Genomic DNA, 26128 nt, shown 5'->3' on the forward strand with positions numbered 1-26128 from the left:
CCAAAACTATTTATACCTTTTAAACCAGTGATTCTCCTTTTGGAAATCAATGTATCTAAAGTGAAAGTAAATAAATAGCTATTCCACTTTTTTAAACACTAAACAAAGATGAGGAGAGTAAAAATAATCCTCCCTGTGAAAATTATTATATATTTAATGTTTCAATACTGGAAGTTTTAAGGATAGTGTTAAATGTGTATGGTTGGTATTCCAATGCATGCTTATCTACGGACTAGAAGAACATTCTAAACAAATCACTTTAAAATAACAAATGAGTGAACAGAGGAAAAATAAATAGCACTAATGTCGACTAGAAAGGCTACTATATTGGGTGTCAAAAGGATGGAAGATTTTGAGTGCTGACATTTTGGGGGCAAAAATATCTTCACTTCAGTATTGGGAAAATTATTGCTGTTTTCCGTTGTCAAATGTAATTAATTTATAAGTCTAGTTTAATCGGTATGTTCTTGAACATATTGCCTATATTCCTGTGTTGTTGTTTTTCTATGTAGATTCAGTTTTATGGTTCTTTCAGACCTCTTTTATTCCAAAATATTCCTTAAATATCAGGGCCAATTCAATACACGCCTTTAACATTCCCACAACTGAGCAATCTTGCTACTTTAAAATAAACTGGGTATTGGTTCTGACTCTTTCAATCATTTCATAAAGTGATAATCATTAAAGGGACACACATGAATAAAATTTCCTTACAGAGGAATAGCTCTTGTCCAATCTTTTGCAATACACATGCACACAAATAGGCATTGTACTGTAATCACATAGTATAATGTGACTTGTTTATCTTCATAGCAAATCAAGAACTTCCCCAGGTTACTAAACATTATATGCTTTTAAAGAACTTTTTAAATTTTGTATATTTTGCCATTAAGTTCATATTGTTGGACATTGAAATTAGGTGTAATAATTTATGTTTTTCCACCACAGGTAGTCACACCAGTGGTTCTTTTTGAATATAATAAAATCATCTGAAACATAGTCTTTGTATTATCCTCCTAATGATAATTGCTTCATTGGTTGCAAAATTGGTTTTTTAAGTCCACAATTCTTACTTGTGAAGAGTTCTCATACCAGTTCTTGAATAGCTGCAAAAGTAAAGGTAGATTTTTGCTAAAAGTTCTCAAGTGCCTGGTAGGCCAAATTTGGGGTGTATCTGTATGGAGAGTCAGAACCTGTCCTTCCTCTTGAACTTATTTTTTTTTTAAATATATTTTATTGATATTTTTACAGAGAGGAAAGGAGAGAGATAGAGAGCTAGAAACGTCGATGAGAGAGAAACATCGACCAGCTGCCTCTTGCACACTCCCTACCGGGGATGTGCCCGCAACCAATGTACATGCCCTGGACCGGAATCGAACCCGGGACCTTTCAGTCCGCAGACCGACGCTCTACCACTGAGCCAAACCGGTTTCGGCCCACTTGAACTTATTATTGGCAGTTATTATTTGCATTTCTGTGAATCTTATCATACTGCCTCTTACCGTTTTATAAAATTTATCTCCTGAGCTATAGACTGTGAGCCGGAGCCAGGGTCTTAATCTCGCCCTGCCTCATCTTGTCCTCATCCCTAGCCGTTGTCTCTTATCCAAGCTGTGTGGTGTATGGGCAGTGATTACTCCAAAATCCAACTGCCTGGGTTCAAATCCAAGCCTTACAACCGTGGTTAATTACTTTTCCAGGTCTGTTTCCTCATCTTTCAAGTGAAGATAATGATGACATATACCTAATGGAGCTATGGTGAGGATTATCCATGAGATAATGCTTGCTGCCCAAAACAGCCCAGCTTGGTAACAGTAAACCTTCAGTCACTAGGACATTGTTCCTGATTTTTTTAAAAAGGCTGCATTATTATAGTCTTACCAGTATTAAAAAAGGCACTGTCCCATGGTGTTCTGTATTCTGCCTGTCTATTCTATTCTATTCATTCAGTTTCTAGACTATAGATTTTCACCTGCTTTGATGAAGTTGTGAATGGTTGTCATGAGAGACTCCCATTTTAAGGAATTCTCCCAACACCAGCCAGGATCTGTCAGTTACCGCTTTTTAACAAATATTTTTTCACCTCCTAGGAAATATATTCTCTTAATTACTAAAGCCATAGCTGAGAACAGTGTACAGTGGAAAGCTGATCAAAATAAATGGTGTCATAATTTTATTACTGAAATTTTCATTAGGAAATTTCAAATGAAGTAACCTAGTTAAAAGATTTTTGTTATTGTTTTTGCCTAGATGAATAAAAAGGACTTTTTGGCAATAATATAAAATTGCATAATGATTGCACACTTAGATATTTTGTTCATCGACATAATAGCTCAAAGCTGCAGATGTGCATATCTGAGTCTTTATACCTAGGACAGTGGTCGGCAGACTGCGGCTAGCAAGCCACATGCAGCTCTTTGGCCCCTTGAGTGTGGCTCTTCCCCAAAATACCACAGCCTGGGAGAGTCTGTTTTGAAGTGGCGTTAGAAGTTTAAGTTTAAAAAATTTGGCTCTCAAAATAAATTTCAGTCATTGTACTGTTGATATTTGGCTCTGTTGACTAATGAGTTTGCCGACCACTGACCTATGAGGATCCTTCTGTTGCTTCCAAAACTTAGTATCAAAACGATCTCAGTTTGTAGTTGCCGGATTGCCACCTCGCCTTTCGGAGGAATGCCTGTGAGTACTTGAGCAAATTAGCGTGTGCTAAAATAATAGTCCCAGAAAAGAAAAATCCTGAGAAACCTGGGCTTAGCGAGCTGCAGCTCTGCATAAACAAATAAAGAGGTGGAAAAAAAGTGAAGAAGCCTTTTCTAAAAGGAGCTTCTTCTGTAAGTCTGTTTGACCTGCCATCTTTAAAAGGGCTTCCCTCCCTCAGACTAACCTTCAAAAGCATTGGTGATGAAAACTTACATTTCTAATGTGTTTTAGAAAACCTAAAAGTTTTAATGTGGTTTGGAAAATGTGATGTAACGTTTAATTTTTAAAATATTTGCGAACTGGGTGCAAATCTTTTATAAAGAATGTAGTAGCCACATCTGTCTGTAAAATTTATACTTTTTGTTTACTTTTCTTCTTTTTATTACAATAAAAGAAACTTCTGAAAAGAAGAAAAAAAACACAGACCCACTACTATGAAACAGATTACAATATTAATGTTTGAAGCATTTTTCCATATTATTAGTCTTTTATTTTTTTAATATATTTGTATTGATTTCAGAGAGGGAGAGAGAGAGAGAAACATCAATGATGAGAATCATTGCCTGCCTCCTGCACACCCCTACTGGGGATCGAGCCCGCAACCCAGGCATGTGCCCTTGACTAGAATCGAACCTGGGACCCTTCAGTCTGCAGGCCCGACACTCTATCCACTGAGCCAAACCAGCTAGGGCTAGTCTTCTGTTTTGTTTGTTTGTTTTTTTGTTTGTTTGTTTTTGTTTGTTTTCAGAGAGGAAAGGAGAGGGAGTGGGATAGTCTTCTGTTTTTAATGACTGCCTGATATTCCATCAAGGCGTTTTACCACATTTTAGCCATTCCTTTTAACCATTGCTCTAGTGCTCCTTCCAGTTTTCTCTCTATAGCAGTGCTATAGCAGGTACGTTTCTTATTTTTAGCTTGTCGTTTTCTCCTCTACTTATGGACTATTTCCTTAATATGTAATTTCAGAAGTAAATTTATTAGAAATGAACTAAACTAATTAAATTTAGAGTTCCTTATTGTTCTTTATAAGAATATTTTCTTCCCTACCGGTTTGGCTCAATGGATAGAGCATCAGCCGTAGACTGAAGGATCCCAGATTCCATTCCATTCAAGGGCACATACCTGGGTTGTGGGCTGGATCCCCAATAGGGGTGTGCAGGAGGCAGCCCATCAATGATTCTTTCTCATCATTGATGTTTCTCTCTTCCTCTCCCTTCTTCTCTGAAATCAATAATAACCAGAATATATATTTTTAAAAGAACATTTTCCCTCTTTATTTATAAATGATAATATTGAAATACTGTATTTTATTTTCATAGTCTTTATGTTTTTGTTTTTAATTTAAGCATTTTATATTCTTAAGGGTAGTCCCATTGATTATGAGGCAGTGAAAAATTTACATTATTAAATATCATGTAATGTATGTGATCAATAATATTCCATGAACTGCTCTTCATTAATCGCAGTGTTATATCTGATTTCTTGGTTGCATAGCTTTCAAAATCTTGACTAGTGGTGGTAATTTAAAAAAAAATACTTTTAATCAAATTAGTTTTAAGTCATTGCATTATGATAGATGAAGGAAATGATGCCTCAAATATACTTAATTATTAGAGCTATCATTTTGAAAAATTATATTGACATAAATTAGATCCTGCTTTATTGCTGTTCCTCATGTGTTCTTTCAAAAATTTATACCCGGATAATGTTTAGGATTTCTAAGCCTAACTATAAATTAAAGTGCTAATTTATTTGTCCGTTAAAAATCAGTTGAAAAACTCCCAGTGCCTTTCCCCAATGTGACTTGTCTTATTAATTTTCATTGTACCTATAAAGGCTGCCTTTTGTAAAATGGTGATTATTTTAGACTGTTCTTATTAAAAGTCACTGTGAAGTGGCTAGGCTAAAATAAATGTAGTTAATAGTCAACATTTCAGACTATTTTCTTTGAAAGTGGAAGGGAGGGAAAGAGAAAGAGAGAGAGAGAGAGAGAGAGAGAGAGAGAGAGAGAGAGAGAGAGAGAGAGAGAGAGGCATCGATGTGAGAGAGATACAGTGATTCGTTGCCTTTCCACATGCCTGACCAGGGCCAGGGATCCAGCCTACAACCATGGTACATGCCCTTGACCAGAATTGGACCCAGGACTCGGGACCCTTCAGTCTACAGGCCGACACTCTTTCCACTGAGCCAGATCAGCTAGGGCCAGATTATTTTCTTATAAAGACATTTATATCTAACATTGCTTTATGTTAGTACAGATTTAATTATAAAGGGTCTGCTTACCTTTTGATTTGTGGGGGTGGGAATGGTTCTCATTACTGCATGTTATATGCTGGTACATACAATTTAGAATTTTTCTGCCTCACATAAGAGAAGGAGCACCTGACCCTGGAGATATTTAAGTAGTTGATTATGTTAAATTGAGAATTGTGATCCATTTGACATTTATAAAGTAAAATCTCTGTTAGAAATTCACTCAAATAAGTTTTTTAATGTTTTGTATGAAAAATATGACTTGGGGTATTGTTTGGAATTTAGTCTGGTACCAGCTTGTCACCATTTGCTACTTTACCAAACCGATGACTACTATCAGCCCTTTCTCTGCTGTGCCCTTACTTTACTCTCCTCTTCTGTGCTTTTACTGCTCCCCTTTAACAGAAGTACGAAAGGGAGTGAGGGCTCCCTTAGAAGACCTGCCCCTCCACTAGCCTTTTTACTTGTATGAATGCATATAAGCCTAATCAATGGACACAGACACCAGGGGCGTGAGGGCACGAGTGGAGGGATGAGGGGGTTAATGGGGCAATAAGGACACATACGTAATACCTTAATCAATAAAGAAATAAAAAGGAAAAAAAATAAAGCCTTTTTTCTGGAAGTACTTCATTGAGACATTAACACTCTTAACTCCTATCTGTTAGGAAATTAGATGGCTGCTTTACATGGGTAGCTTGTGGAAACATAGAAAATCATAAATACATAATTAAGGAACATATTCCAGCAAAGGCCCATTTCCTCCCAGCTTGCTCTCAACAGACTGAAAAGATAGTGTGTATGGATTGCCCACTGTGTTCTCTGCAGGCCTTTCTGGAAGGTGGGCGAGGGCGTGTCCTGCACTCAGCTCACAGTGGCTGGGCTCAGAGCACTCTCCGGGCTGTGGTTTGGATTCTCAGGAAAGAAGCTGAAACCTTAGAGGTTTCGGGGAAATTACCCGATATCCTGTCTCTTGGTGCATGACCAGTGTCTTGCCCGCCTAAAAGGATTTTCAGCTCTTCTTACCTTTGAGCAAAGGAGCTGTCGGCCCTCCTCTCTCGTGGATGGCCCCACTCTGTGCTGAGATGCACATTCCGAAGGCAGCAGGCACAGCAATGAGGCGCTTTTGGTAAGCGGGTGAAAGGAAGGCATTGGGGACAGAGGAACAGAAACAACAGTAAAAAGCTGTGAAAAGTATTCCAGTTAACGTCTACTGTCTAGCACCTGTGTTTCCTTCTGACTCTTTAAAAATGTCCCAATACAGTATATTTCTGTGTTATTTGTATCCTTTGATGCAAGTATTATTCTTTCTATTATTATTTATTCATTGTTGCTTCATGTAATAGTCATTGTTTTTATTTACATTCCATTTTTTCCCACTTAAATTCATAAAGAACATTTTGTAATAGACTGTACTTGCTTTAAACATGGAGGTTGTCATAAAGTTATCATAAAATAATCTTAGGGAATCAAGAATATTTCAGGATTGTGGGGGAAATGGGCAACAGAGAAAATTTTACTCGTGGAAACACACATGATTGTACCCCCATCACAGAAACTTGGGCTCATTGAGAGGAGGTTGCAAATCGCTTTGCTGAGACGCTACCATAGAAAGTGGATGTTTCTTAATAAATCTAATCTGATTTTTCTTTCGATTGTTGGTATCTGAAGTTCAAAAATTAACTAATCTTAGAATAAATGTGTTAATCTTTTCATATTAAAGACCTACAGCAAGCATGTGTAACTTTATTTTTTTAATCTTTATTGATGAAAGTATTACACATGTAACTTTATTTTAAGGCGTATATTCTCTGATAGACAAAATGAATGAGACTATTTTTTCCCAGTGCCTTCTGGCCGCCTCCTCACTGCTCGCCTCTGTTTCTCTCTGCCGCGTAGAGAAACGAGATTAAAGCAACAGGTGCCGGGGTGGGAGCGAGCTGGCTGCGGGCCACAGGCGGCGGCGGCGGCGATACTGTGTCACTGTGTCACTCAGCAGGGCGGGTTGCTGGGTCCTCTAGGGAGGGGCGCCCGGTGAAACACACACTGCAACTCCTGCAGGATTAAATGTGTTTCCTTTGCTTTATAGTCCAGAATTTTACAGTTTCTTTGTTTGGCGGTTCTCAGATTGCTTAATGATTTTCGAGCCTCTACCCCCACAGCATCGGGACCAGATGTACGCAATAGCAGCATTTAAACCTCTGCATTTGCCAGTTTTACTGCTCAGCATATGGCATAACCTTTTTTTATGAGTGTCGGAGCCCTCTTCTGCCACAGAGTCCCAGATAGGGATGATCTTATTTATTTCTTGCTTTTTACAAATGTTGATGTTCTGATTTTTTTTTTTTTTTTTTTCAGTAGTGGCATTTAAACTTTTTGTAGTATTTCCAGGAACTGTTTCTGAGGTCATTCTGTTGTCATTATTTTTTCACTGTCCATGTTTTCAGCCAGCATGCCTGTTTGTCTTATAGCTGTGGAGGGACCCACAGGAATTTATTTCTATGATGGTCTTGTTGTCCACATTGTATTATGATGACAGAGCACTAGTTGAAGAAAGATTCTCTAATTTTTTAAGCCTTAGTTTAAAAAGATCTTTTCTGTTTTGCAATTTAAAAAGTCTGTTCATATGAGCTTTAATGGGCTTTAGTGCATTTATGTGTTCTTAAAAGTGGCCTTCAGAATTAACCTTTTAAAATGGTGTTTGCAAAAATGGAAGTGTAGCCCTTGGCAGCTGTTAGAGAGGAAATTCCCTTGAGCTTATTTGGAAATTTTCAGAAGACTCTTAACTTCACCTCGGACACCCTGTTTTACTGAACATGCTGGCTAAGATGCGGGCCCCAAACTCCATGTATATTAAGAGAAGCGGCTGTTTTCTCTCTTTTGCAAATGCTAGCCTTATGCTAAAGTCAGATAGGACATTGGGGGCTGTGCGGGGGCTGGGAGAGGGGTTGGGATGGGGAAATTAAGCATGTGTGGTTATAGATGGGAATAATCCAGCTAACAGACACGGGCGGAACACGCTGTAGGGAAAGGGGTAATCAATCAGTGGAACTGTAGGACGGGGAATGAACAGGATAGCAGTGAGGGGGAGGGACTAAGTAGTCCTGGTAGGAGAGAAGGAGTGTTTTGTCAAAGGACTTCTGTGTTTTGTGAAGTAGAAGGCCATGTCATGTATGGAAGGAAGGGTGTGGAGATAGAGGAGAAATCAGATGCTCATGAGTGGACCAGACATGAGGCCTCCTTGTGGGGAGGAGCAGAGCAGGTCCAGTTGACTGGAGGGGTACAGTAAGATTGCCAGGGACTGGGAAGAGCTGTTTGAAGTAGGATATAGTCCTGGAAGCAGTAGGATGTGGCAGGGGGTAGAGTATGTGAAGAACAGACAGCATGTCCTGGGGGAGCTGAGAGGTGTTCAGGATGCTTAGAGAGGAGCAGGCAGGGGGCGGAGCAGCCAGGAGCCTGGGCAGGTGCTGGGGCCAGGCTTCTGTGAAGAGCTGTACCGGCCACAGTACAGCGTGGCCTTCCTTCCTGGGGCAGCGGCGGCCCAGCCAGAGCCCTGTGCTGGAGAGTGGTGTGGTCTGGGTTGCATCTGCAAAGATCACTGGGACTGTGTGAGCATCAGTGGGAGGGAGGAAGTGGGTAGGAGGCTGAGCTCATCTGGGCAAAAAGAACCAGCAGCCCAAGTGAAGGAGCTGCCACTGAGGATGCTCGGAGGGAAAAGGGAAGTATTCCAGAAACACTAGCCTCATTTGGTCTTCCTGTGGCTTGTTCTGGGGACAAAAAGGTCCTAATTGGCTATGCTTTCATTAGTATTGCTTTTATAGTAGATCAGTTTAGTAATTCTTTATTAGTTTACCTAAAAAGTGTTTGTCTGGATTTTGTGTTTGTATCATTTGGGTAGACTTTATTACCTTTCTTCCCTAAGTATAAAATGCATTGACTTTATAGACCATTGAAAAACACAGTAGGTAAGGAATAACAAATCATTCCACATTCTCTACCCGGAGACAAATATTATAAATATTTCCCCGTGTTTCCTTTTATCTTCTTTGGAAAGCTGTGTTACCAGGTGAGATCTTCCTGGCAGAGAAAGTCTAAGCTCATAGCAGGTCAAAGCCAGTGTGACTGGTCCAAACCAGTGTGGCTTTCTGAGTGTTTCACCTGCAGGGCGTGGCACTTTGCCTCCACTGAGTGCTCTGGGACCCTTTATACCTCTTATTGTCTTCCTTTAAGGGGAAACTTAAATGCAGCTTCATGAGAGGTTAGGGAGAATTCTGCTGTAGCCCCCACGTGAGGGAAAGCCGCTCTGAGGGCTGCCAGAGTCACGTGCACTCGCATTCCAAATTCTCCAGGGAAAACTCGCGGGAACACGAGCCCAGTTAATTATTTATTCTGGGCATGGCAGGAAAACACTGGTGACAAGGACAGAGTAATGGCCGGCCAGGTGTGCAGCTGATGTGTACACTGAAATGCAGTGTGCAGGGCCTGCTGGGAACGGTGCCTCTCCCTGCGTATTTATTTATTCTGTTCAACGTCTCTTCAACTTGGTCTGAGATTGATTGAGACGTTATCTCGGACTTGGAAGATGGGAGACACATTGGAATGACAGACACAAGATGGATGGAACAACAAACTCTGACAGGGTTCGGGGTTTGGTTTTCTGTTCAGTATTGAGAAAGAATGTTGCTGTCATTGTTTAGTAGAGGGAAAGAAAAAGTTGCACCTCATTATCACATTAAATGTTTTCTGAGCCTGATAAACATCTCTAGACTACATCTATTTTTTCAGAGAATATAATCAATCAACGTAGGGACAAAAAGTTCACCACTTGGGCCAAGTTACATTCCTGTTCACTTTGGGTATCTCATTTTAGCTTACAAAATTTGATAGTATCATAAGTGTGTATTGTCTTTTAGAAGGATTTATATGCATACGCTATAGCTGAGCATCATCTCTTTGGATTAATAACAATTGTCTACTAATCCAAAACCACAGTATGATAGAAAGCAAAAATATTATAATAGATATCTAATAAATATATATCCATTGATATTAATAGTGCCCTATGTCTTAATCATGTGACTATGGGGGGCAATCCATTTAGTACTCTATTAAAACTGCTTATGAGAGAGGTTAATATAAATTATGTTTACAGTGATTTTTTTAAACATATATTTTACTGATTTAAGAAAAGAAGGGAGAGAGAGATAGAAACATCAGTGATGAAAGAATCATTGATCGGCTGCCTCCTGCATGCCCTTTGCTGGGGATCGAGCCTGCAACCCAAGCATGTGCCCTTGATCAGAATCGAACCTGAGACCTTCTGTCTGCAGGCCAATGCTCTATCCACTGAGCCAAACCAGCTAGGGCTGTTTACAGTGATTAATGCCTCACAGGTACTTAAACTAAGAATACCCCCACGATAGGCAAGCTGTTTTATAGGTGAGACACGTAAGAAATGAATTGACTTGGGGCTGTCAACTTTACTCTGAGTTTTAAATAATTTCACTACATCTGTCTGCTTGACATCTTCCCACTTTCTTCTGGTAATAGAATTTTCCTTTTCTATAGAAAAATAACACTGTGGCTTTAGTGAGAACTATGTCATTTTATCTTCCACCCACACCCTTGCCCTGCGCACCGGGCCGGCGCTGGTGCCCTAGCCAGGACGGTGTGTGGCCTTGGTGGCCGGACTTGTCTTTTGGAGCCATGGGAGCCAGCCTTTCTGCTCTGGCTGCTTGAGGAAGAGACTGGGCCTGCCTGTGACGTCTCGCCTGCTTCATGGAAAGAGCCTGCGTACAGGCATACACGGTGCAGATTCAAGGCCTGGCATGAGAATCCAATCCTTTCTAAAAGCCTGACAACCTGTTGTAAGAGGTACAGCCCCAGTTTAATTTGAGCTAGTCTGGGTTGTTTTCCGTTTGTCTGTGTGTTTCTTTGTTTTTGCTATTTGCAACCCAAGAGCCTGAGTAATGGATGTTAGGTTTGCTGGAAGGCAAGAAATGTGAAGGATTATCTGATTGATTGGAAGGAAGATGGTGAGGCAGTGAACTTGAATAAAAAAGGAAAAATTTTCAAATGAAAAGAATTCAAAAAGATAGATTTTTATGAAGAAAGAGATGTGGAGAAAAACTTTTTTTTCCCTTTATTTATTTATTTATTTTTTTTGAAAATGTAACATAGACAGAAAATAAGTTGTGTGCTGACAGAGAAAGCATGGTATTCATTTCTGTGCAATACGTTGCTCAGATGTTTGAAATTTTTAGTCTTCATGTATTAGAACATTGGAGGCAAGAAGTGTAGACCCATACAGGGTTGACGTAACCTGGAAAGGACAGAGGTGGAGCCAGGGACCTGACTTGACCCAAGGTCAAGGAATCAATGTTGGGTCACGCCTCCACTTCCCTGTGTCCTTCGCTCCTTTCATAGAAGTAGTTGTTTCCAACTGAAATGATAATCACGTTATGAAAAAATTGTGTAAAGCACAGGGAAAAATGTAAATAGACCAAAGCAAACTATAGGTTCTAAAGTGTTTAAATTTCTCATCTGAAATACTGTGCTTGTGTTTTAAAGATGTGGTCTAAATATCCAAACCAAAGCAGTAAACCTAACTGTTAGAAGGCATTACAGAAAATGCCTGAAAAACAGAATGCAGTAATATGGTGAGCTCTGGCCCCTCCGTGCCAGAGCGTTGCCCAGCCCTCGCTGGAATGAGTCCTCAGTCTGGGTTATGTGGTATTTCTGCCCAGAGGTTGCTTGTCCGGATAAGTGTAAGCATTCAGGCCACAGAAGCGGCTGCCAAGTGATGCCCCTGCAGGCTGGTTGACACAGTCTAGCCCTCAGTTCCCATCTTTGGGTTGCTGATTTGCCAGAATGTAGAAAAAATAATATATTTCTTCATCCAGATGAAATAATTCATTAGAATTCCTGAACTAGGAACTTGCATGTACACACACACACACACACACACACACACACACACACACTGACTTGAAAATTACCAAAATAGCTATTAATGCAAGAGTTTGTGTTATATAATAACATCTTACCAGCATTTAAATAATGTTATTTTTCTTTGCAGTCCTCATTAGTTCTGTGAAATTGAGTTAATGGTTATGAAGGAAAGATTATTTGAAATACCTATGGAATGTGTTTGAATATTGGGAAGGGAGGGAGTGTCCACACAGAACATTTTAATGACTTGTAACTTGAACTAATTCAATAAGGAATGAACACTAAGTAGCCAGATTATTATGATCTCTGAATGCATAATAATCTGGCCACTCAGTGTATATTCTTATAGGCAACGAATGTTTTAACACATAAATTATGTATTATTTTTAAATGAGTGTAAGGCGATTTGCAAACATACATATTTTTGCTCTGATGATTTATTTAACAAATTACTTCTTGAGTAACTATTTGCATACCTGTCTTTAACAAGAATATATAAATTCAGCCCAACTGGCATTGCTCAGTGGTTGAGCATCAATCAATGAATGGGAGGTCATGACGCGATTCCTGTCAAGATACATGCCCAGATTGTGGGCTCGATCCTCAGTGGGGTGTGTGCAGAAAGCAGCCAATCAATGATTCTCTCTCATCATTGATATTTCTATCCCTTCCTCTCTCTGAAGTCAATAAATATATATTTTTAAAAAGAATATAAATTCACATACCTCAGGAAGCCTTCCATTTAGATCATTAGATAAAGTGAACATATTGAGAGGTTAAATGCATTTAAATGGTGGCCTTGTTGAAAATATGGGAAGAAGGCTGTATGAGTTAGGGTTTGATGAGGGGTCAGGACCACGCTGAGTGGTGTGAGGGCTGTGGTCCTGGGAAGTGGGCGGGCTACGATGTTGTTGGACCTGTACCTGGTGCTGGTCTGACGTAGCAGAGCCATCCATTGGGAAAGCAAAGGAAAGTAAGAGTGACTGCAGCCCACAAGAGTGAGAAAACTCATGAGAACAAATGGCACCGTGCGTCTCTCAAGCTTCCAAGCCTGCAACTTGATGCTACAGGGACTGCAGAGAGCGGTGCACTGCATGGAGCAGCACCGGCACTCAGCCCGGGACTGGGAGACGCCGACGAGCAGGGTTGTTGGAAGCCTGAGATCTGGCCGGAGCTGGGGAGGCTGCAGCTCGGTGCTACAGGCGACACAGCAGACCCACGCGCGTGTGTGTCTGCAGTAGTGCCTGACCGCACCCCAGTTTCCCTGCGTAAACACAGCTGCCGCTTGCAGCCCACCTCCCCGGTCTCCTGCAGCATCTCCTGTGGCTGCCCCTGAGCTGCAGGTAAACGGGAATGGGCATTCTGGGCAGCGTAGTCCGGCTTAGCTAACCTGCAAGGTGGCCATCACGTTCACCTTGTAGGCTTGGCACTTGGATACATCCTGCAATCATACTTAGCTTCCAATAGAGCAGTAGCAAAGCCATGCTTTTGTCAAACACAATGGAAGTATCCCTCTCCCAACCTGAAACAGTGGCTTTGAAGAATGCACCTGTATGTGTAAGTGGTTTCACAGTGGGTATCAGAGGATCCGTGTGTATTCCTGACCATTAATGCAGATGATGTTTACATGCGTCTCCGGGAGCTCTTCCTCCAAACGGTACCAGCAGGGTTAATGTGTACCGTCAAAGTTAAGTGAAATTCACTGTGTATTTACTATGGGGAATTTTATGGAACTAAAGCAGAAGAGAATTGTTTACTTTGTAGTTAATGTTTTTTATCTTTTTTCAACTTCTTTGCAGTTTTTTGAGGTGCCGTTTGATTCAAACATGAATAGGACAAAGAACAGACCTCTGGTTCGTGGGCAGATCAGGTAAAACCATGAATATAAGTCTCACATTGCAGAACATCCCTTTGCTTATTCATCCCAAATCGTTCCCCGATCTTTACCTTGAGTCGTGAATTGAAAATAACACGCCCCAAAGGTTTGGATACATTGTGCTCTTAACTTGAACCAGAGCACTTGGAGTGGATCTGAGATTTACAGTCTGTTGAGGGGATAACTCATGCAGTAGACTTACTATTCAGTTCCATTTCAAGACGTGAATTCTTTCACTTATAGTGGCTGTAAGTAAAAGCATTCCGTTAACACAAATGATTTCCATCACATCCATATGGGGTCACGGAAGAAAGTTATGTCTGAAGCCTTATTTTTTCACATAAACTGATAATGCTGTTTTATGCCTAGCCAATTACTGCCTCCATTACTCTCCTTTTCACTGAATTCAATTAAGTAGAACTAAAAGGCATATAAATATTTTAATATCACTAATGATTAATAATTAAATCTTTTACTTTCTGGAGGCCTTGAAACTGGCACTTAAAATATTTGTAATCCAATAGCTTATCCTCAGCTGAGAAGAATAAAAAGAGCTAGCTGCCTCATCCTGACCAAGACAGGGAGGCCTCTCTCCGGGGTCCAGGCAGTGCCCTCATGGAGCTTTACTGCCCCATTTCACTTGGGCTGGTTGCCTGTTGAATCTATACAACTTTACAGATGTCATTTACAATCTGGCATATAAAGTGTGTGTCCTGTCATTGTTGATGGGCAGTAATATAGTAGGTCTGGGAAAGGAATCTTTCCAAGTCTTTTGCCATTGAAAACTATTTCAGCCTTTGTACATAGCTTGGTTTCGATTCATTCTAAAGACATTTATAAACATTTATGAAGAAAATGTATTTCATTAACTTTTTCAAGTGATTGCAATTTACTTTGAAAATTTTTATTTAAGAATTTGTGCTTGGACTAGCTGGTCCGAGATTTCCGGAGGACCCAGAGGGGCCCTTTGCACATGTGTACCCATCTGACATGCCCCTGCTCTGAGCTCTCCGTCCTCTTTTTCCAGAATGTCATGGCACATGTTCAGTGGGCACACACTGAACGCCTTCCAGAGCTGACACAGGAGTCAGTGCTTTTGTTTCCTTGTTTAGTTTACTTTTATTCCAGAGAAGATTTGAGGGATAACACTACAATAGTTAAATAGAGAAGTAGGCAATAAGGGATATAAAAAATAGAATTTGGGATAAAGGATAAGGTCACAATGGAAGTTTATCAGATGCACATCTATGTATATAAAAGCCTAATATGAAAATTGTCCCCTCAGGAGTTTGGGAGACTGAGTTTGATTATTCACAATCTCATGCGCTGACCACCAGGGGGCGGCCTGGAACGAAGGGAGGCCCAGGTGGAACAAAGGGAGCCAACAGCTGGAAGGAGGGCCCTGGCCAGCAGCTGGAAGGCTCTGAGCGGCCCTGATCGCTGGCCAGGCCTAGGGACCCTACCTGTGCACGAATTTCATACACCGGGCCTCTAGTAGTTAATAAGTCTGGCCTGTCCATTTCATTGTGCATTTCCTGGTAACATCACAGCTACAGACATCCTATTGCTGGTCCTAAGATAGATGATGTTCAATTTCCCCCAATTTGCAGGTAATAAAACTGAATCATTAATAACTGACAGAACAAAAATTTGACCTAGTCCATTTGACTGCTCACCCTGCGCATAACTGTCTCTAAAAGAGCATTGTCCCTGAGAAGAAAACAACATTCAAGGGAGACCCAACATCTGCCTCTTTTTAAAAATAAGAAGGGACACTTGGTGATGATATTAGAAGAATGTCCTCCTGAATTCTGTAGACCAAAGAAATAGCAGATTTCTAAGGCATCCTGGTGCAAGCCAGAGACAAAATATCAAAGAGCAAACAGCTCCTAGTGAGAAGCATTTAGACTCCGTGGTCCTGACACCGTGGGGGGATAGGAGGCTCTAGGCCAAGCATAACAGCCCAAGGATGTGAGTCTAGCAGCTGGTCCCAGGTCAGACTGAGACAGTGGGAGGAAGAGGAGGGAGGGTGCAGTGTTACGTGTGTATCAGGTGACAGCTGGAATCGAAGAGATAATGTAGGAAGAGTGCTGAGCCACATGGTGTGATTGCAAAATGTGCTAAATCTATCGGCCACACATTTGCATTTGCTCAGCAGAGTCCTGGTTTACACCTGTTGTCCCAGCAAAATTATTATTTTTGATATATTTTTATTGATTTCAGAAAGGAAGGGGGAGAGAGAGAGAGAGAGAGAGAGAGAGAGAGAGAGATCAATGATAAGAGAGAACCATTGATCTGCTGTCTCCTGCACACACTACAGCGGGGATCAAGTCCACAACCCGGGCATGTGCCCTGATTAGGAATCAAACAGTGACCTCCTGGTTCCTAGGTCAACGCTCATCCACTGAGTCACACTGGCTGGGCCCCCTCACTCTCAGCAGTGTCCAGTTTGGATGATAACTGTATGCCATATGATAGTGATGACTGTGATCATAGAATTTCCTTATTTTTAAGGCTATTTCATACAAATTCCAATTGCTTAATTTGCACAAAAGAGGAAGAAATACATAAAAGGAAAGTGTGATGTACGTAAATCAGTTTGTAGGTAGACAGTGCAATGCAGGTGTCTTTGAATTGCTTTTTAAAAGTGACACTGAATATCTTTATGTTTTCTTGTAAATTGGAAAATAAGAATAAGATCAACTGACTTGTTTGGATGTTTCTGGCAAAAATGTCAAGGCTCTGAATGACTGTTTTGAGGAAAGTTGGGTTTAGAGCTCCCTTTTATTCTCTGGCAAAGAGCACGCCTGAGATTGCATGTGTCACTATCGGGAACTTATATTGAAGGTGAGGAAACCCACGGAAGAAATGGCATTCCTGTAATGTAATGAAGATGAGCTCACCTTCTTATCAGACAGGCAGATTTGGTTAATCCAATTTTAACTTGGTGCCTAGAGGAAGTTAATTTGCAGCTTTTTAAAATGTATGTACTAGAAAACATCACAGTCTTCAGATATTCTTCATATGGAAATTTAGAATGTTAGGTGACTCTAAGCATGGGCAAGCCATTGAATTGATCTTTCCACACCACCACTTTCTCACATATATGGGTCAAAATTCCAACCATGTTCGTCTTACACATAACGTTTTAGGGATAACAGTAAGAGCAATAAAATCCTGTAAATACAAGTTCGTTGTTGAGGAATGGGTTTCAAACTCTAGAGAATTGTAGCTTTGTTTTCAGAACTGTTATCTGTTTTCAAAATTTGCTTTAAAATAAATATTTCCATGTTTGTCAGGCAAGTCAGATTAGTTTAAAGGGAGAGGGGGAAGGAAGTTACATGTTTGCATTATCATGCCTGAGTGGGCCCAGCCGCAGTGGCAGGTGGGCGGTTCCTGAGTCTTCCTTCATGCTGTCATCATCAGTGCTTGTGGAGGGTACTGTCCCTGTAGAGCACATGTGTCAAACACAAGGCCCGCGGGCCAAATCCAGCCCGCCAGGCCTTGCAATGTGGCCCGCACCGCGCTGTCATCACTGCACTCCGATGTCAGTTTATGACATTGTCAGTTTATGACTGTTCAGTAAACCATTCGGCCCGCGATTTAGGCTGGATTTTAGATTTTGGCCCCTTCTCTGATTGAGTTCGACACCCCTACTGTAGAGTGTTCTGGTTGCTTAGCTTCCTAAGAGGTAAAGGACACCGTCTCCATCCTCTTAGCATTACCGGAGGAGAAGGCAGTACGCATGCATGAGGACACGAGTGCCTGCAAAGGTTCCTCCACTCAGCAGTGCGTGTTTTCAGTGCGCCTGCCAGCCGCCTGCGCTTGACAGTGTGGTGCGGTGGTGAATACCAGGAGAGGGGCGTGCTAAATGATGGGCACAGGTGGAGAACTTAACCCAGACTGAGGAGTTGGGTGGCTGGGAGGGCGTGATGTCTTAGAACTTGAACCAAAGGATGAGGAAGAATGAGCTGCCCTGGCAGTGCCTTCCCAGACTCCTTTCTGTTCCTCCACTTCCTGCTCCTTTGCTGGTGGTCCTCAGCCTCCTCCTCATCTCACTCCATCCAGACACTGCATTCTGTCTGCTGTGCCTCCGGCCCAGATCGCCTGGGCCCTTGGAAATCTCTTTAGGGATGCCCCAATTCATCATGTTCTCCCCCAAATTTTTTCATTATAATTGTTACTTTACATCAGAAAGTCAGGCGCCTGTAAGTCATTCTGGATGTTCTTTTCCTTTTACTCCCTTCACCTGATTGTCCTAGGAGCCATGTCTTTTCAGGCCCCTCCTTCACCCGCAGTCTGTGCCCAGGCCCGTGCTGCCGTCTCGGACCATCAGCAGTTCTCTGCTGGTTGTTACAACAGCATCCCAGCCGGGCTCTCCTTCTCTCGAACCCTTCTCTTCCCTCCCACTCAGCTGGCAGATAGGGGTTTCTTAAACGATCACATTTCTGCCTAAAACTTTGGGGTCTCCTAAATATATTTAAGATAAATTCTTATTTTAAATTCTTCACCGTATCATAGCAGGCCTTTCAGGGTCTGATCCTTCCCGTCCTCCCATCTCATCCCCACTCTGCTCATTTTTCTCTTTCATCCTCTTCCTTACGTGTGACCGAGTGGAACTGCTGGTGTTGTCCTGAAGGGCCATGCTTTCCCTCGTCTCCACCTGGTGTGCTCACCTGCTCTTGCACTGCCTGGCTGGGGTTCATGCCGAGTGTGCCGAGTGTTCCTTCCTCTGAGGGGACAGCTGTCTCCATACCCGGGGGAGATGGTGGTGGGCGTTTTGTCTCTGCTCCTTGAGCGCCCCTGTCAGAGCACCCCTGAGCACACGCCCTGTCTGTGTCCTCTGCTCTGATTACCGCACTGCGGAGCTCCGCCAAGGCAGAGAGTGCGTGCACTGCACAGGGCACTGCGGGTCCCAGGAGTGAGCAGAGAACTATCGCAGGTCCAGCGGGAGCTCTGGGCAGCTTGGACCAGGTGGACACGGCAGAGGTGTCATCTTGCTGTCCATCAGTTCAGAATTGAGGCCGGCCCCTGTTGTGTACAAGTTCAGTTAAATTGTGTCTACTTTCCAACGCATTTCCCATGGATCATCACAGCTCTTCCCCTCCCCCCGCCCCCCCCCCCTCCAGCCTCTGTCTTTTCTCTGCCTTGCAATGTTTGTTCCTTAAAAAGTATTTCTGTCCCTTCTGCTTGTACGTCTACCTTCCTTAAATTCTGCAGCTCTTTGTACAGGGACCACAAAATTGATCGTAAGGCAGAACAGCAAAGGGGACGTGAGAACCTGACCCTGAGGAGACGCAGCCCAGGCCAGTCACATCCTCACAACCAATGCAGCAGAAGTACTCCAGGTTAATCAGGCAGAATGGAGACCCTGCAGGGATGAGTCCTTCAGAATTCTTCATCTCCTCCGAGAGTCAGGGGCTGTGAATGCCCAGCCACTAAATATAGACTTTCCTTTTGTTCCCCCTTTTTACATAATTCAGTGATTCTCAAACTTTAGTGGATGCAGTTATTTTTTCTTTCTTTCTGGAATTGTATACACATAACCTTATGTGTCCTTTCTGGATGACTTCAGGAGACTTCGTAGGAAATTTGAGTATAATACACATCCACCTTAGGACTGACCTCAATAAACTCCGTAGACTGCAGCTCTTTAGGAGATGCACGAGCATCCGGCCCATCGCGCTTGATTGCCAGTCTTGGGCTGCCTGCTTCTCCTTTGATGGGGCCACTGCCATTTGTCTGTATTGTTTCAGATGATGGAGAAAATGACATTGAATATATATAATAAAGGAATAGTAAGGTCGTTGACTATTTTTGAAATTATCAGTTACAATGTAAACATACCTTTTATATTTAGGCAACAGAAATTATCTTTAATTTTTTTAGAATCAAAGGGGAAAATCTTTACAACTAAAATACCATTTAATGAGAATAAAATCTATAAAATTACATTGTTATTTGTTTTATATCCCCAAGGAAAATTCAGAGGGCAGTACTTTTTATTACCTACATAAAATGCCAATTCTGTATGTCTAAAGTAGCACAATGGCCTGGCCAGCATGGCTCATTGGCTGAGTGTCTAACTATGAACCAGGAGGTCATGGTTCGATTCCTGGTCAGGGCAAAAGCCTGGGTTGTGGGCTCTATTCCTGATGTGGGGCATGCAGGAGGCAGCCAATCAGTGATTCTCTCTCATCGCTGATGTTTCTGTCTCTCTCTTCCTCTCCCTTCCTCTCTGGAATCAATAAAAATAATTTTAATAAATAAAATAAAATACCGCCGAAACCGGTTTGGCTCAATGGATAGAGCGTCGGCTTGGGAACTGAAAGGTCCCGGGTTCGATTCCGGTCAAGGGCATGTACCTTGGTTGCGGGCATATCCCCAGTAGGGGGTGTGCAAGAGGCAGCTGATCGATGACTCTCTCATCGATGTTTCTAACTCTCTATCTCTCTCCCTTCCTCTCTGTACAAAATCAATAAAATATATTTTAAAAAAATAAATTAATTAAATAAAATAAAATAAAATACCATAGTAAAAGAAAAATAGAAAAAAGGAAGGAAGGAAAAGATTGTCTCTCTTATCAACTACCTGGGGAAATACTGCTTTTTCAGATTTAAATTCATCTCCACTTTGCAGGGACACGAAGTTATTAGTTGCTCTGTCTAGTCTAGGGTTTTACTATGATTGCAGGTGGTTAATAGAAACATCCCTCTGCAACTTCCATTTACCAAATGGGATTCCTATGGAAACACTTGACCCCGTGGCTTTCTGCTTTTTACGTCAGCTCTGGGCCTGGGTGGTGGAATTATTTATCAGTCTTTAATGGCTGGGAGCCGCCTGGTGGATTTGAGCTCATTGCCCCTTGCATCACTCCAGCCCCCGGATGCACGGGATAAGCTCGGAGTCGGGCGCATTAGGCACCACTTGCTCCAGCGTCTGCCTCTGAGGATGTCTGGAGAGAAGGGCCCCAGAGAGCCAGGGTGGCGCTGCCTTGCCTCCAGCCTGGCTCCTCACCCCAGGCTGAGCCTGTACATGTGGAGCCAAACCACTGCATCTGCCCTGCCTGAGCGTAAGCACCACAGCTGCCCAGCCGGAGGGTCCCCGATGCTGGCAGAATGGACGCATGCATGGTAGTAGGACTAGTCATGGGCAAAATCTATTAGATGTGGTTTGTCTGACACCTCACAGTTCTCTGCCGTTCTTACATCCTCTCCAGTAACTTTTTTCCTTTCACCTGTGTATCACACCAGCACCCAGGTCCTCGAACTCCTCCACTTCAGGAAGCTCTGTGGTACTTGCAGCGTTGGCTAATGGGATAGGAATTTAGTAGTTTTAGGGTGGCCATGAGGGCGGGTGAGAACGAGGTGTAGGTACAAGTGAATGTCCCCACTAGTTCTTCCTAAGATTCTAGCTGCCAGAATCTAACACCTGTTTGGGGAGTTGTGAGGCCCCATCGGCCTGTAGGGCCCGTTTTTGCCTTATGTTCTGTGTGCCTAAGACCTGGGGCCAGCTTGCCTGGAGCAGGTGTGCAGCTCAGCCTCACCCCGGGGTCTCTTGGTGCCTCTTCAGCCCCACACCCTGAGGGGCCTTGCTTCAGACAGTATTTGAACAAGTGGCCCTCTGTCCTAAGAAGTCTACTAGTCAGCTTTCTTCTGTTCTCTTCTTGTAGGCAGATTGCTAGGGGTGGTCCGCGCACCATTCCTTGATTCCCCCTCACTGTGCACCTCTGCTTCTCTCTGTACTTGCCCTTCATCCTCTCTCTGATTGGCTCTTGTGACCCACTTTCACTTTAAACTGACGCATCATCAACTTGGTGACCTCAGCCGGAGCCCCAAGGTCTTCTAGCTGAATCCTCTGTCCCATTCCAGAGCCTTCGAGAGAAGACGGGATGGCTCAGCTTGGGCCAGACATTTCATCCCTGGTGCACAGTCCCTGTGGCAATGGACAGGGTGTGGGGACAGAGCACCCAAGGCTACCCCTGCTCCTGCCAGGGCTGCCTCTGCAGAGGGGAGCTTCACTCAGCCGGGCGTGGTCTCAGGCCCCGATTAACTTATCCAGCTTCCACCCCAGTACACACTTTACATCCAGTTCTCCCGTGGCTTACAGTCAAAGGTAGAAATTCTTAAATCTAACATTAATTGCGTCCTCTTGTCTCAGACATACAGGGGTATGTGTCTTCCCTCAGCCTTCCCTGCAGTTTGAGGGAACTTTAGACTGTATCTTGATTCTTTCAAAGAGGAAATTTTCTGTTTTATGTCTCTGATTTTGGTCTGTCATCTTTATCTAAATTGAAGTCCCTCAGACTTAAATTTGTAATGTATTTTACACATATATTTTTTTTAAGTAATAATCTTTTTTTCTCGTCTATCCTAATTAATATTCATCTTTCTTAAGAATGTCAAAGCTTAATGTCTCCTATACATTTTAGAATTAATAATTCCCTTGTCTAATACAATTCATTAAGAATGTATTGATTACCTATAATGTTACCAGCACTGTCTGTTCTGTTTTTATAATGCTCAGTAGGCTTATAATCGCAGTGAAAAAATTAGCCAGATGCATAAAATGCTTAGCAGACAGGATGGAGGAGCCCATAAACATGTAGTGAATGAAATGAATGAGTTGGCACAAACACCAAGTTCTCCCGGAGGTCAGAGAGAGAGGCGGCAGGCAAGGACAGCCTGGCCAGGGGGAGCTTCCTGAGGAGGAGCCTGCGCTGGGCCATCTTCCTTGTTATTTTAAAACATCTTTATTTTCTCTACATCTCCTTTGATTAGCTGTTTTTCAGCTTGGCGGTGTTGACAGGGAAATAATACATGTCAGCATTAGTTTTTCCAACTTAATGGATCAGATGGGAGTGATCCATAACTTCTGAGCTTTGGGTGTGGGCTGTAAGCCGGAGATAGAGCGATAAGGCAGAGTGAAAGGTTACTTAGAGGAGAAATTTAAACACTTGAAATTGGGGTTGGCCAATACCTGGTGTTTCATGAATGACGAAGATTGAGTTTTAAAAATGAAATGGATTATTTAGCTGGCATTATTAACGCAAAGAACAGGTTTAGCCTAAGTATTATAGGGATTTGCAGGAGACATTTTTCAAATTTACTGAAGGTTTTACCAGTAAGCACTTAAGCAAATGTAAACGTTTTGTGGGCTGCAGGGGAGCTGTGAACATTAGTCATCAGCGGTCACACTAGCCTCACAGTGCTGGCCAGGCTGCCGCTCGGCACTGCTCCCGAGGTGGCTGTGATCAGTCTCCATCGCTGCCTCCTGGATAGATTGCAAATAAGAACGTAAACATTTTATAAGTGTAGGAATTTCTGTTTTTGCTGTTAGCTAGTCATTTGAAGTGACAGGAAAAACAAATTTTGTCTCGACTTAATCATAGTGGTGCTGACGTAGAGAACTCTGACCTTATCATTCAAGGTTATGAGCCACAAAATGATGAGTCAACAGCAAGGTTTTGTGCAGGTCAGTCAGGCCTGGTTGTCATGGGGGGTGAAGGAGAGGAGCACCAAAAGGCATCTTCCTCCCAGGTCAGGTCAGAGAGGAGAGAGCATTCATGATTATCCTGAAGCATCGTGACTCATGAGCATTTGTTGACAGTAATCCTGAGATGGAGGTTCTTCAGTTCTCATGACCCTTCTTATAACCATAAAATAGTCAGGTATTTTAATAAATCCTATCTAATAAAAGGGTGATATGCAAATTAACTGTCACTCAATCACAAAGATGGTGGTGCCCATAGCCACAAGATGGCAGCGCCCAGTCCCCTCTACCCTCCAGAGTCCCCCCCAGTCCTGGGAGTGGTAGGGGAAGAGGGGTGACCACTGAGAGCAGGCAATGTGAGCGGCCTGGCGGAATGCTTGCTTCATCGCCACAGCCATGAGGCAAGCGTTCTGCCCCCGAGGCAGAGTAACCAGGGCCAGACCCTTGCTTGGAGGCAAGTATCCCGCCCCAGCCCCCGGCGGGCTTCTGGGCAGCACACACACACACACACACACACACACACACACACACACACACACGGCCTTCTACATGGAAGCTCAGCAAGCACATCCCTCCTGGCTATCCCTTAGGCTTGCTGCTTAGGTTGTCTTTCCTTCTGTGTCTGGAGGGAGAGGCTGAGGACCCGCCATTGCTGGGTGTTGCTGTCCCTGGGACCACAGCACCACAAGCTGCAGGGCGCCGGCACCCTCCGGAGCTGGGTGCTGCTGTGGGGAGCAGTGCCCACTCTCTGGGATCCACCTGGGCCTGGCGTGTTCCTGGGAGGCAGCTGGGAGCAGACAGATCCTGGGCTCAGGGAGTAGGAGCAAGCTGGAGGAGAGGAGGACAGGGTGATTCATTCCAAAGGATCTCACTCCAAGGCCTCATTCAAATGCAGAAAGCTCTCCTGTGATGTCAGAGCCTCAGACCTTGCCTCAGGCTTCTGACTCCCCCACCGGTAGGCCCCTTAGGCCACAGCTCACCAGCTTCAGGGAGGAAGGATGCTTGAGAAACAGGCCTGTCTGGGTGGAAAAGAGTGCGTGTGGGAGCATCCCTCTGTTCGCTTCTGTCTGTTTTCTCTCTGCAAACCCCATTTCCGGTTTTCTGCCCTCTTTCTAAGGGTGACCTGGCTGTGGCAGCAAAAACAGACTCCTCTACAGTTTCACAGCAGACCTCATGGACTGATTCTGTTGCCTCGCCCTCAGAAACCAACAGGTGTATAGTCATGTTCCCACGTAAAAACATTCAAACCTGTAGAGAACTCCCATGAGTTTACTTGAGCCAAACTGTCCACACTTTCTGGGAAGCAAAATCTCAAGGGGTTGGGACAATGATCTGGAGAATGGCTGTTTTTTGCTTTACTTTATTCATTCTTCTTCTTTATTTTTAATTTAATATATTTTCATTGATTTCTGAGAGGAAGGAAGAGGGAGAGAGACAGAAACATTATCAGTGAGAGAGAATCAGCAGTTGGCTGCCTCCTGCATGCCCCCAACTGGGGATCAAGCCCACAATGAGGCAAGGGTCCTGCCCCAGCTAAGGAAAGCCTCCGGGCAACAGGCACAGAATGGCCAAGCCCTGCAGAGGGTAGTGGGCCTAAGCCATCAGGGCTCCTGGATTGGAGAGGGCTCCCTTGAGGCCCCCCAGATTGGAGAGGGTGCAGGTCAGGCTGATGCAGGAATTTCATGCACTAGGCCTCTAGTATAAATATAAAGAATTACCTATCATATAGTAACTAAATTGATCATTTGTAGCCACTTGAGAAGTCATAACAGAAACACCTTTTACTAATCTGGAGCTATTTGGTCTAATGTCCTTATACTTAATTCCTTCTCTTTTAAAGTAACATGATGATCAAATGCTCTTCTCACTGATCGGTGTTATGTGAGCCTGTGAGTGAAGACAGTGCTCTCGTTTGCATGGTTGGTAAAGGTTTGTTTCAGCAACGTTCTGAGCCCGTCTTGGGTACAAGGACTGTGAAGATGTGTAGAGGACAGCACTGAAGAGGAAGTGGGGGAGGGGACGAGGAGGGGAAAGGCCCAGGGAAGGCGTTCTGGGAGGGCTTGTTTGCTGTCTAGGCTGATGCTTAGGGGAAGAGCCGGAAATGCTCCCAGGAAAGAGGGGACTGTTGGGAGGTGAGGTGGGAGGCTGTGTGAGTCCTGGGGCCAGGACCTGGTGCAGGGCTCAGGGAGCGCTGGCACCTGGACCAGGGCTGCAGGGCGCAGCAGCGGGCCAAGTCCTGAAGAGGCACTTTTTGTTTGGCCTGCTGTGCTGCTCTACATTTGCCAACATTAAAAATAGAAAAATTTAACATAAAGCCCCAGATTTCTGGGTTTCTTGGCATATTTCTCCATGGTATCTGCCAGCCAAACCTGAATAGCAGTTCCCACAGTCCTCACTACTCTAATTTTCTTTCAGTAGGCCCCCTTTTACTCCTTTCTATGCCAGCCTGGCCCTGTGGTGTCTGTGTTTGCACACACTGCCCTGTACCAAGACCCAGTCCTGAGTGGGCGCGGGAGATGCGGTTACTGTGTCTGCATCTTATGTAGATGAACTGAGATGCTTCTTTTTTTTTTTTTTTTTTTTTACATAAAATCTTGTAAATTAAAAGGGAGGGGCTAGAGGATGAAGCCATTGGCTCAGTCAGGAAGGGGAAATATGTGCTTCCGTGCATCAGGAGTAACGGAGCTGGGACCATAGAGGCCTCCGGAGGTGGTCCTGGGCAAGCACCAGGCACTGAGAGGAAGCCTAGCCTGGACCGCTGGCTGGAGGTGACTCTCTTAATGGGAGGCTCCCCTCTGAGAACCCAGCCTTCCCAGTCTCCCCTTTGTGCACTGCTGACCCGAAATGCAAACTGAA

At 43.4% G+C, this 26128-nt stretch overlaps 1 protein-coding gene across 2 annotated transcripts in view; it reads left to right on the forward strand.

Annotated features, from left to right (window-relative positions):
* The window catches only part of COX10 (cytochrome c oxidase assembly factor heme A:farnesyltransferase COX10), a 112640-nt gene that overhangs the window by 67123 nt on the left and 19389 nt on the right, over window positions 1–26128 (forward strand). The window contains exon 5 of one of the 2 annotated variants that reach the window (XM_084861442.1): window positions 13704–13774. The exons of the other annotated variant lie outside the window; for it this stretch is intronic. Coding sequence (XP_084717568.1) covers window positions 13704–13774 — 71 coding nt within the window. The remainder of the gene's footprint in view (window positions 1–13703; window positions 13775–26128) is intronic. 2 annotated transcript variants of the gene reach the window in all.

This window comes from Pipistrellus hanaki (assembly GCF_964339955.1).
Source record: "Pipistrellus hanaki genome assembly, chromosome: 16".
NCBI classification, from domain to species: Eukaryota; Metazoa; Chordata; class Mammalia; order Chiroptera; family Vespertilionidae; genus Pipistrellus; species Pipistrellus hanaki.